We start from the raw sequence: 13,544 nt of genomic DNA on the forward strand, positions 1-13,544 counted from the left end.
CTGCAGAGACCACGCAGCAACAAATGTGTAAACACCTACGATGGACCCACTTCAGCAAGGTTCGGCCAACAAATTGTCTTGAATTGTCTCTGATAGGCCAATCTATAGAGAAGGCAGTGTTTCACACCACAGCAGTAGAGGACTGCAGACAATTGCAACCACACACGTGGACGTACAGTGAGGTGTAGGCTGCGTGGTTATGTTTTCCCCTGAGGAGGAATGCAAAGGAAACTGGAAGCCGTGGTCACAAATTGGAAAGTTTAAAGCAAATATCAGCAGTGTTTGGCAAGCACTTGATACATGCTGTCATCCAAATCAATAAATAAACAATCTAAAACGGGAGGCTCTCTGCTCTTCACAAGTTTGGACTGCTGACCGGCCAGTTAACGCATGTCACGTGCAGCACTCCCATGCACGTAGCAAGTGAAAAGCTGCCTCAAGATTCGAGTGGCTCAAATGATGTTTTTTGTTTTGAGATATAAGTCGTCCAGCCAATTTTTTTTGCTTTGTGAGCGAAACCTTAAGATACAAGTGTTGCATGTTGGCAGCAAATTCAACTCACTTCACAAAAAGCAGAGGTTTGGCTTCAAGCTGTTTAACCAATATAATTAATATTTAAAACAACCACACAACTTTGCCTTAGGAATGCCCCTGCTAGCCTATTGCTAACACTTAATGGAAAATGGAAAATAGACGGGCTGACGATTAAATCAATATGTTGCAGTATTATAAACCTTTAAGAAACGGATATTTGAACACAAACAGTGAAGCAACATATGTAGATAAACATTATATACAATACTCACAGGCATGTATTCTTTATCCTCTGCGAAAATCTACAAATATTATTGCACCTTATTGAGTCACTGAGAGAAGTGGTGAGTCACCACTGGTTTGTGTCTGTCTTATGACTGTAGTATACTTCCCCCCCCCCCCCCCCCCCCCCCCCCCCCCAGTGGCCAAGGTGGGCACACCAGAAGGAGCACCACAATGAATTGAATTAATGCACTAAATATGATGTACAAACTGGTTGTTTACATTCTAATTAATTATGTTATGATTATGTTTTTATAAAGTACAATATTATAGTGTTAGTTTTCTCATTGAAAAAAAATGGTATGAGTTATAACCCTGGTCACTGAACAAAATAAATTTTAATCTCAAGGAATCACTGTACAAGTAACAACACTACTTGAAGAATTATCGAAAGTGGACGACCGGTTGACTCAAGGTAAATACCATATATAACTACGTACTAACTTCTTAAATTATGGAATGTTGTCAAAAACATTGCCAAATCAAAACAATAGTAAGAACAGACAAAATAGCTGTAATAAAATGCAACAAGTAGCAATCCAATATGAAATGTTCAGTGTTGCAGACCCCAAATTTAAGGAAAAATAGCTTTAAAAAAATACCACACATAACCATATCATACGACACATAACCCTATCCTACCACACACAACGACAAAAATGAGTCTCCTCCCCTAAACCAGATGTCTGTCGTAGTGCCAAGACTGATCTGTGAGGCATCATGGTGCAACAGGGCATCCAGATTGATGGAAAATAGATCAAAATGAAAAATAGAGTCAAAGATGCTAGCTAACTGTTAACCTACGTTGTAACTACTTTGTGGTTTCAAACTCTTCTCTTTGGCATTTTTATTGTGGTGAATGAGTTGGGACTTCCATGGGCCACAAAAAATGCTTTCATTGTCTTGGAAGAAAGCTTGTTTTCCACACTCTGGCCTCGACTTCCAATAGTAGAATCCAGCATCCAGCGAGAGGGAAGAGGCGACGGACAAATGCCGGCAGGAACGCGCCAGCCAGATTCAGCCCACTGGTTGTCATTCTCACGAAAACCAGACTCGCCATTGGCCTAGCAGTAGGCCTGGTGCATTGCGTGAGGCAGATCCGCCCATAAAACCAGCCAATGGCAATAAATATGCTGTAAAAATACGTCGGTAATTGTTGATCATTGGTGTATTTTGACAAACGTATGCTACAGACATACAATCAAGACACCGAGGAACTGTTTTAAATTGTCAAAAAATATACAACAGCCTTTAGGTATTGTGATATGCAGTGGTGGAAAGTAACCAACTTTGTTAGTTAAGTAGATGGGGTTTTTTTTGGTTTGTTTTGTTTTTAGTTTTTCAGGTTTTAGATTAGTAGGTATCTGTTCTTTGCCTGACTATTTTTCTGATGACCTTTTTACTTTTTTACTCCCTAAATTTCGAACAGATATCTGTACCTTGCCCACCCTTACATTGTCAAAATAGGTCCATTACTTTTTTCCCACCTCCACGGATGATGAAACGATGTACAAAAGACGGTTGAGATCTTGCTTGATTGATTGATCTTAAGGTCTTAATAAGGCGATGACGCAACAGATTCAAAGAAGCAAGATTTTCCTTACCCATGGCCTTATTGAAGATAATTGTTTGGTTATGGCAGCTCTAAGACAGGCCAACGCATCAGTTTCTGGTGTTCAAAAATTATTCGTCAAATCTCAAAAAAACATACAGGTAAAGTGTATTTTTTTCAGTTATCCTGATTTAGCAATTTTTTTTTTTTTTTGGTCACTCGTTTCACAATGTTAGAAAAGCTATGGGAACCTGAGCCAAAGTTAGCTAGCTTTTTCTTGTTCTCTATATGTGCATATTTATCTATATTTATCTATTTTGTGTAGTTTTTTTTAAGTTATCAAAACAGTTATTATATATACAGTGGACCCCCAAATAAAAAATCAGTGAGTAATTGACTCTCTTTACAATCGCCATTAAGAAAAATATTTTTTCCCCCCGAAAAAATACTAATATGTGGGGATATGGTCAAAACGTGAATAAGCAGAGTATCGCGAGAAATACCTGGAATAGGTGGGGGACCATGAATACAGGGGAAGGTTCCCCTCAAAAATCTGACAATAGATGGAAAAATCTGCGAATGCTGAAAAGCAAATATGCGGGAGTCCACTGTATATACAATAACTATTTTCAAAACATTTACTGTATATACGGTGGACCCCCGCATATTTGCGTTTCACCGACAACAGTGTTTTGATAACTGGGTGTTTATTTGATTTCGGGCACTTTTGATTTTCGTTTTTTCCTCAAAATTAAAATGTCACAAAAACTATATATACCTACCTTACCTTAATTGTCATCTTTCTGTGAGTCAGAATCTGTTCATGTCCATATATATTGATTTAAGATTTTTATTTTTTTATAATTTTTTTTGTCACATACCCTAGAGAAATGTCATTACCGTCAAAGTTTTTAACTAACTGTGCTATGCTGGTAGAGTTATCTTAAATTTTTCTATTAGCTAGGTAGTCTTATACAACATTTTTATATGATTATCAATTTTTTTACAGGAAAATCTTTAAACATATTAACACTACAAGTAGTTTGGTAATGACATGCAATAAAAATATTATGTGACTTAAGGGTACAAATGAGGAAAAAACTTACTCTTCCAGTAATCAAAATGTCTGACTTCTGTCTGCCCTAGCATGTGCTTGAGTGACAAGGCAAAATGACACAGGGAATTAAAGAATCTGATTTAGAATAAACTCCATTGATCTGAAAATGTTCAATGTGACGGTAATGACAGCAACTTTAAAGGACAGACATATTTTAGTAAAAATAAAAGACAGAATTTGAAATGTTTTTTTTATATATGATGAGAAATCACTTCTATTATATTTTAAGGAATTTATGGTAAAAGTTACACCATTTTAGCATTTTTTTAGTCGAAAGATAGAGCTTCATATATCCAAACCCTGTGCTAGGGACAGGGTGAAAACTGTAAAATGCCACCATAAAACTGCTCACAAAATGTCAAAATATACCCACTGCTGGTTATTGAAAAAATCTATTGAAATATATTGTTTTCTTTAAATGTTACATCAATGACACTAAAAGGCCCGTAATCAAATAAACACCCCAAAAAAAACAAAAAATAAAACGTTTACATTTTTTACATTTCAGTGTGTGCTTTTTTCCAACGTTCTTCAGTCAAGAGTTGAATCGAAACTTTTACTTTGCCCATTTTTTTTAACACAAATATTTGTGCTTCTCCTGTAGTACTTTTGCCCACTCTGGTGATATGACAACACTTTTACTCGTGCTTTTAAGGATGGATGTAACGTAATACGCGAATCCCAGCGGAAGTGGATAAATGGATGTTGCCGTTTGGTTCCAGGAAGGAAGACGCGATGATGCCTGTTCAAGTAGTCGCAATAAAAATGTTTAAAGACTAATGTTGGAATGGCAGTTTACGTACATTGTCTAACAAAATCGGACGGAGTTTTACTACGGTGTGTGATGATTACTGACATACTTGTTAGACAAAAGCCTAAAACGTGTGCGTTTTATTATGAACATCCACAGACGCTGGGAGGTTTATTTTGAAATGCGCAACCCTGGCAGGAAGCACATTGCGGGGAATAACGCTTCTTCCACCTTCGGATGTACTGTGGCTCCAGTCTACCGGGGATGGACCTCGGTGCACGGGACCGGGAAAGGGCCGAACGGGACCCGACAAACGCGGTGAAGTGATCGCTTTTAAAGAAAACTGGAGTCTTTTTCGCAACCGAGTTTCCGAGACTGAGCGTCAGGCGCCGGAGACAAAACAAAACAAGGGTCGGGGGCGAGCAGACACGAACGAAGGCTGCGGTGGGACGCAGCAGCCAGCTGTTCTCAAACCAGCTGTTTTGTTTTGGTAAAATATTAGCAAGGCTCGTGTTTGCTGGTCTCGGAAGAGACTTTATTGGAAACCCCCCCTCAAATTGGGACGCTACAGTTAGCAATTTAGCTTTAGCCGGGGTCCAGCTAGCAGCTACCGTAGCCTGCTAGCCACAAGGCCGTTGTACGTTGTATTTCGCTGTCCTGTATTCCCCATGACTGGACGTGGCTCTGGAAGCTTGTTTCGAACACCATAAAACGGCGCTGCTGGCCTCCTCATTACCCCCCCCCCCTGTCTGTCGAGACATGGAGAGGTCCTCCTCAGGCTGCTGCACATCTGTCAGCCCCTCCGAGTCAGGAGCCGGGAGACGCCGGGGACCAAGTGCCCACAGTGGCCAGTAGCTACGGCACTGCTCACTGGCTGTGAGTACGATCATGGTTATAATGATTATGATGAGAATGCGATGTCTATCTGTGTGGTGGTGAACAGCTGGTGTTCAGTTCTACAGAAAACACCCAATCCCCCTGGAAGCAGTCCCTGCGGCGATGAATTACCAGCAGCACCTCGCCAATTCGGCAGCCATCCGGACAGAGATCCAAAGGTTCGAGTCCGTCCATCCCAACATCTACTCCATCTACGAGCTGCTGGAGCGGGTGGACGAGCCGTTGCTTCAGAACCAGATCCGGGAGCATGTCATTGCAATTGAAGGTAGGACAGGACCTGCTCAAACTGTTTCAGGGGCTTAGCAATATTTTGAGGACATTTGGAAACAACGTTGCATTGTGGCATGTGGCGGCCAAGTTAGGAACTAGCGGTATCCACTGTAAACATAAACAAGGTTTTGTAACCGCTGTTCACACACGGTGCAAGAAAGGCAAGGAAAAATTGGACCGCACAGCCCCCCATCCTTTTGGAAACTGTGCATTGATTTGTGAATTTGAACCTGATGCGAAAGGTCGGCACTCACGCCACACATAAAGAAGACCAACATGTCCACTAAACACAACTAAGGCAGTGGTCCGGATCGCTTTTCCACTTTATATGTGAGATCCAATCTTGTTCTACAGTATGTTCATGTTCTCTGTTTTCATGCTCTAATTTTCCTATGTAAATCCCAAAGCCGTCATTCACTACGCAACTATACAGACTTGTTTATAGTATATTCACAACGAATGCTCCTAGCCCCTAAAGTGGCCGATATGTCTATGATACAATGACAACCTCAGCCCATTTCTTGTCATATGGGAGCAATTTGTGAACATTTGCATTGTTTTCTTATGGTGACTTAAATTTCATAGTTGATTATCTGCCTTCAGTCTAGTGTGGTGAGCTAAAACATCTCATTCCATCATGCCTTTGACAATTCAGTACAACTCATATTGTCTGCAAATACTGCTGCAGTTGTTGGTACCGACATGCAGATTTGCAATGAGTCATGTCTTTCTCCTGATTGGTCTTCCTGGTTTATGCATGAATACCATCGGATGGTGTTAAGAGCTGCTTTGTTTGTTTTCTTCCATATTCTTTAAGGAAACGTTGCACCCTACACAATGTCTCATGGTGCTTGGGAATGCCTTAACAGTAGCCGAGTGTCATTTGAATTAAACTTTGTCAGTTATAGAAAGCAGGAGAGAAATCTGTCTTTCAACATTGATGGAGGTTTATTCATTTGTATGTGTTCTACTGAAGCCATTACTTACGTAACGCAGTGGCTGAAATCTCTGCACCTTTTGTCCATAATGCTTGTCTAAACCCCACCCCCATGCAGATTAGGGCCAAGTGCAGACATTCACTTCCCCTCAGTTAAGTGCTTGTGTATTTCTGCGCATCATCATCTGGTGCCCTGCAGGCCCTCTTCTTTGTGCATAGAGCCCAGTGAGTGCTCACCAGAGTAATGATGTAAGGATTCTAATGCTCATCAAGTCAGAGTGGTCATATTGAAATAGCTTCAGTAGCATATGATTGCGTTTGAAGTGGAATAAGAACAAGTCAAGTCAGTTGTATTCCTGTCGTACCATTTAACAACAGAAGTTATCTCAAGGCACATTACACATTGAACAGGTAGCACACTCACGAAACTAACTGAACTCCACATGAGCAAGCACTTGGCAATGGAGGCAAGATAAAACTCCCTGGAAGGGAAAACCCTCCAACAACCAAGGCTCTGTAAGGCGACTGGTTGGGTTGAGAAGGCGAGACGGAGTAAAGGGACCAGAGGGTAGAGAGAAAACTGGAGAGAGGGGACTATGGGCACAACAACAGCCATATCAACAACAGTAATAATCACCCCTCTCACCCCCAAAAATAAGTGGTGAAACATTTGTCAGGACAAGAAAGTGGCTGCTGGATTGACATGACAGATATAATCTTGCTAATGTCCATGAAACCAATCTGAGGTGTAAACAGACATGCTGCTGACATGGCACTGGCACAGAAATCATTGGGCCGCATGTAAAGTTTCCGTCATATGCACCTGCTCAGTTGTCATGGTCGCACAGCATCAAGGTACAGGCAACTGTTATGCATGTAATAAGTAGTCTGCTTTCAGTGGTGTCAGGTCATCAACTAGGCAGCGTGTAGCTAAACCCATTGGTCAAACCAAGGTCTCTCACTCGTTACTATCTGAGTTAAAGGGAGCTGGGATTAGCGACCACTTTTCCTTTTCATTAATCCACCTGCCAGACGCTTGTTGGCAAGTACATCTTCACACGAGATGAGAGTATCTGAAAAGTGTGAGGGAGATTATGAATGTTGCCATGTTTACTGTCAGTGCGGTTAATGTCAGTGTGTTGTTTTAGCAACATAGAAACGTACATCGAAAATTGTGGCTGCTGCTGATGTCCTCGCTCTTTCTAATCTGTGTCATTCAAGACACCCTGCTGAGTCTTCAGTCTTTGTCTCTTAGACCCTATGTTCAGAAGGATCACAAATGCCCCCTCCCTTCCCAAACATGAGCTCAGACCAGATCAAGCCAAAGCTTGACTGGCATTTTCTTTTCTTTTTTTTCTCCTCTTGTTTTGCCTGACAATGAACGATGGTGTCCCGCTTCTATATATCCATGGTTGGTATGTGGCACCATCTACATCAGAGTGGTTTCATGACTTCAGATTTTTAAAATCGACACTAATCTGATGGACGTCGACGAGTTACTGATGATGTCATTGATGTGTTTCATGACTGTAAGAATTAAAAAAAAAAAAATCCCAGGAGGGGAGAATGCTTTGCAATAATCTATGGTCACTGACAATGGAAAGCTCAGACACCAAATTCACGCACGTTACATGCACACATTAGAACACAAGAGCATGGACATGGGCTGGGTGAAGTCTCGACCCCTGTAAGCGTGATTGTAGATCCAGCCAGAAAAAAAATCCTCTCTTGTGTGTTTGTTGCTGGGACAGTCAAGTAATAACACTTGTAGAAATTGGCCAAACGAGGAAACTGGTTTTCTGTGTCGGTGTCCGGGGCCCACCATATCAGCGGTGGGCATTTGTGGTGTTTTCAAATAATCGCGGCCCTCTTCGTGTACAGTGAAATAATTCCCCACTCTTCTTCCATTTGGATAGTGCGGGCGGAAAAGTTGTTTAAAATCCCGCTTCAGGCTGTCTTTTTCCCATTTACAGGTTCTCTATCACTAAAGCTGTGGATTGAGAAATTGAACACAGTTTAAAACAATTAAGGTGATAGACTAATTTCATTCAGCGCACTCATCTGTTGCTGCAAGCGGCTCTTCCTCATCAAGCCAAAAACACACGAGTAGCGATAGTAGAGCTCATGCTGTAAACGTCATTGTGGAGTAGTAAAGTCGACAAATAGATTAGTCTACACAACCCCTAGTACTGTACATAATGACATGTTTGCCATTTGACTTATTCCTTATACACTCTGCTGGTGTTTGTCTCTCAGTGTCTGATCAAACTGTCACAATAATAATCATATTGTTAATTAGTCCTTCATGGCTGTGTGAATAATTCAAAAGTCCTTACTATCATGTTAAATGCTAGACTCTTTCACACTAAGCTGTCTTTTTCCCAGCTTGGTTTCTATGTATACGGGACTCAAGCGGCATGGCGAGTCAAAGTCGACCCTCAAATTTGACTGCTTCCAACATAGTATCAGAGCAAAACAACCCCAGACTCACTATCCACACCCCTTTGTGTTGAAAGCAGTCGTCACTGGCATGCAACTAATTATGTTAATGGTCTAACCTACATAGACTGTAGCAAATTAATCCGAAAATCATGTCTCTACTGTTTCGTCTCTAATGCACCAATTTACCGGGGATACCGTGTAAAATTGACTGATGTATTGTCTTCCTCATCCAGCTTCTGCTTACTTGGGCTCGGATTCGCACTCTAAATCCCGATTCACTATTCGTGTTGACAGTAAGGAATGACTTCCGAATCAGAATCGAATCATTACTCTTTGTACTATTCCGAAATAAAGACGTCATAGTCCAACAAATGAAAAATCCGATTAGATTATTTGAAAACTGTCTATTGATCCGGAAAGAGAGTACACTGTTGCGTTCTGGGTGCCGCTTCTCCCGCCGGAACAAAAATTAATTTTACTGAAAAATTGCTTACTTTAACCAGGATCCCTCACTGTACCGTGGCCAAAGGTAGAAAACCCTGGTTGGTTTTGCGCTCGTCTCGGTGCCATTGGCTGCGAACAGCTGCCTCCTTTCTAGCTAGCTGGCTGGATGACTAGCCAGCTCGTTATCTGTCACGCTGTGTTTGATCAACTTCCTCCCATTTATTCTGCTGCGGTCACCCCCCTCCAGCGATGAAGGCTTTGGTTGTGGCGCTGCCATGAATATTCATGCAGTTCCAGAATATCAGATGACACTTTAACCGTATAACCGCTTAATGGCCTCAATCAGCACATTTGAGTCGACAGTGTGAGCATCACCCGACAAGTCAAAACACAAACGAACATGACTGAAGGGTATCACTATGTCTAACCGCTTTAATGTCTGTCCTTTTCAGACACAACTCACCAAAGCAGGACATTTCTGTGTCTGAAGTACACTTTCACACAGCTGTTGCAGCTTGGCACATTCATTTTAATAAATGCTTGACGATTGCTTTCAATATAAAATGCCATGGGCTGTGAGTCTCAGGTTTAAAACTTCACACTCCACTTGCATACTGTTACGCCTCTGATGCAACCTCGGAAGGAAGCAAATTTGTGGTTGGATTTTAACACCCTATCCAGCAGCAGCACCCACATAAAAGGGTATAGTGAAACTCAGGAGTGTGAGGGGACTCACAGATCACCAAATGAGAAGACTTTCACCTTTCTCATGAAGGTTCTGCATGTTGTATGCATCAGTGTCATGCTGCTGAGATGTCGGCAGCTGCTGCCGCACAAGACCGCTTGCTTCCCTTTTCTCCAAACACTCCCCATTTGAAGGGAAACGCCGGACACTGACCCAAACAATAGCTGAGGCCGGTCCACACCGATCACATGCAGGTATAAAAATAGACTTCCTGTCCTCAGCATAACAATGCTCTTGCATCATCCTGTGAGGGTGGCAAGTGGGCACCCTGTGAAACCACCCGCCAAGGTGATTTGGGAGACACTGTGGTACAAATTATTATGCATGTAGGGTTGAAGTTGTTATTTATTGTTTGAGTTTTAGCTTTTGTGTGGAAGTTTTCTCAAATATTGTTTCTCATGTCTGTTTAGATTAGGGATGCACTGATACCAGTATCAGTGCCCATACTGCAGGTTAATACTCGTACTCGTAAAAATGTGCAGATACTAAGACACGGATACCAATTTACCAGCCTAACATACTAGATGTATAGTCTGCTCTCCCTAGGTGTGTTAAGAGTGATTTTGACTGCACGCGTGTGCCGTTAATAACGTCATTGCTGTGAGATAATTACAACATACCTGATCAACGACAGCTCGTTCACCTTCCGTAATAAATATTGAACGTTATAAAGTAAGACTTGAATTTCCCTAATGGGAATCAACAAAGGATATCTTAAATTCTAATGTTATATTGTTTTAAGCTGAGTGTATTTTGTAAATTAAATACAAAGCACTTTGTCCATCTGTGTTGTGATGTTTAGCTCTTATGTTAAAGATATTTTCACACCACAACTCATGAATTTGTTTTTGCCAAAAATCAAACAATACCCTGGAAACGGAAAACCATTTTTCTGTATTGGCAAAATGCACCATGGGCTATCTTAGATTTTCTGGTGACGATGGCTTGTTCACTACTTCTCCAGATACATTTTGGGTACTATATAGGGGATAACATATACTCACTTCACATTCCGACAGCACTACAAAATAGCCAGCTCACTATAAAGGGCACTATATTGTGGATAGGGAGTGATCCTAAACAGAACCACAGGGAAATCTGATCCCTGGAGCCACGCCTCCAACAACAAAGCATTATGGGGAACTGAAAATACTTAAAAGTGTGGAAAGATTAGATTTACACTGAAAGACAAGTGTTGCAAGAAGGCACAATGTACACACAGATAGAATTTAACATGAAAACCAAGTGCTTTCATACTGCAGAACATACAAGGTAGTGTCCCTAGCTTTAGAACCTGCAAATTTGGTTGCTGTATTTTAAATACTATCTTCCTCTATTTTAGACTGAAATATTTCATATATAATCTACATTAATTGATGCTTGTGAGAATGTATGCTTTTATTTCCTATGGTTAAGTCATACTCAAGATTATTGTACTCTCTTCTTATGCACTATGTCCGCACTCCAAACATGCCACATTGCAATATGGGGCTCCTACTCTCAATGCCATTTTTTTTGGAGGTTTTTTATTGTGGTCCTTGTGTATCTGCTTAAAGCTGGAGTTCAGCTCCATTTATTTTTAGTAAGAAATCTTTTATTCAGCAATGACATCTTGTGGTGATAGTTCTTCTTGGCTTGTGTCTGCCGACCCAGCTTTCAGCGCATCGGTTGAAGTGGTTCTTTTACAATAAATGTGCAGACTTTTGGATGAAACTACCTCACCTTAATTTCATTAACTTGAGTATTAGGTGGGGTTGCTACTACATACAGACTATGTGCATTGTTGGATGATGCTCAGCAGGTGGCAGCAGTTAGTTGTGTTTGCTACTTGTGAATGCTGGTTTTTCTGAGCCTCTGTTGGGACTACTCATACAGAGAGAATGGTAATATATGATATAAATCATCATGTTTGTGTCAAGGAGGAGCTGTTGCTTTACCCCCACCCCGGTGTAACGTATTGTTTTCTGAATGACTCATCTTATGTACTGCGGTTTGCAACATTTTACAGCTCAAAATGATACGGTCGAATGTTCCAGAGAGGTTTGTCCCCATGTGAGAAGCAAGCACACCGATGGAATGTGAATTTCTTTTATATATAGTACAGGTCACTAATGATGAAAATGATATGAGCCTCACGTTTGTTGGAAGATTTAACCCAAATGTAGCCAAAAAGAGATCAATAAAACCCTACAAGCTGTGTCAAGCATTCAAGGCAGTGAACTCTGCAGGAGGTGCTGGTGGTGAGCTGAGGGAAGATGTGGGCCACCAGAAGTAGGTCACGCATATTACTAATGTATTTGTGGATTTGTTGCTGCTGCAGCTTGCTGCATTGTTGCATCCGTTTTGCTTTCTTGACTAGGACCAAGGGACGGCCATGTATGAGCACAACAGAGCATCTGGCTGGTTGTTAATGTAACCACAGATAGGATGTGAAATGCAAACGAAAGTTTCACATCAAACATCTCATGAAATCTCCATGAAGCTAAAGATGCAAATGAAGGGCGGCAGTTATGTTTGACAGAAATCTCACAGCATTGCAGTTAACACCCAAAGCAGCAGGTTGGTTACCGTGGCGATTACTCGGCGTCTAAACTGTGTGGGCAACAGGCTAGATTGTCCTCTTCTCACCAAATTGTCTGCTCTAAATGTGGAAATGTGATGCTTCCACGGCATTTTTTTGTCTTCTTTTGATGGCACTGGTGTTGATGAGCTTCTTCCCGGCAGCATAGGACCTTCCTCAACCCGCCATCCCCCTCTTCCCATTGCTGACTGACTGACCCATTTTTACTGTCTCCCGGGGGTGTGACAGTATGGGGGAAGGAGGTCATATACATCCTGCCATTGCAGCCTTTCAGGTGTGTGCGTGTCATCATAACATGACACTATGAACATAAAAAGGATGAATGAGTGAACTGGAGAGGAGGCTGCACTTCATGTTGACATCCCAATTTGAAGTTACACCTTGAAAGTGACCTTGCAGATTGAACATATCAGCAAGATGACTGTTAAATGGGACCGTATGATGTGGCGCTTCACCGCAGAGACCCTGACCATTAGTGAGAGTAGTCACCCGTTTCAACTCTGAACTCTTCAGCCAGGGGTCTCCGAAGTGTTTTTTTATTGGCCTGCCCCATATTCCAATAATGAAATTAAACATGACCCGCATCAAGAGGTTACAAGAAAAAGTTTAATTGTTTCAAGTTAAAAATGTAAAGAAAACTCACCTCCACTTTATTTATAGAGCACTTAAAAAACAACTGCAGCTGTAAGAGAAGTGCTGTACATAAAACAAAACAATATAGTTGTCCCTCGCTATATCGTAGTTCACTTATTGCGGGCTCAGTGCATCGTGGATTTCTATTGTACAGTACAGTTACTCAACAGCACATTTCTTGTAAACATCATTAGCTAATTAAATATAGCCTACCACCGCAAGTTAGGGCAAACTATAATCCATATACATAAAGGGAGGGTGGAAACAGCTGCTGGTGGGCTTTCATTTGCTTTATTAAACAAACGGTAACAAAGTACAGTAATCAACAGCCCATTCTCAACACACCTGCCGCTATCCTC

General features: G+C 41.4%; 1 protein-coding gene across 3 annotated transcripts in view; it reads left to right on the forward strand.

The window, feature by feature from the left end:
- Positions 1–4,158: 4,158 nt before the first annotated feature.
- agap1 (ArfGAP with GTPase domain, ankyrin repeat and PH domain 1) overlaps positions 4,159–13,544 on the forward strand; it is a 112,609-nt gene continuing 103,223 nt past the window's right edge. Inside the window, exons 1-2 of one of the 3 annotated variants that reach the window (XM_061779828.1) lie at positions 4,159–5,112; positions 5,180–5,398. In XM_061779828.1, coding sequence (XP_061635812.1) covers positions 5,236–5,398 — 163 coding nt within the window. In that variant the 5' untranslated portion in view covers positions 4,159–5,112; positions 5,180–5,235. The remainder of the gene's footprint in view (positions 5,113–5,179; positions 5,399–13,544) is intronic. The other 2 variants (XM_061779822.1, XM_061779837.1) reach the window with 2 other exon arrangements.

This window comes from Phyllopteryx taeniolatus, chromosome 1, assembly GCF_024500385.1.
Source record: "Phyllopteryx taeniolatus isolate TA_2022b chromosome 1, UOR_Ptae_1.2, whole genome shotgun sequence".
Classification (NCBI taxonomy): Eukaryota; Metazoa; Chordata; class Actinopteri; order Syngnathiformes; family Syngnathidae; genus Phyllopteryx; species Phyllopteryx taeniolatus.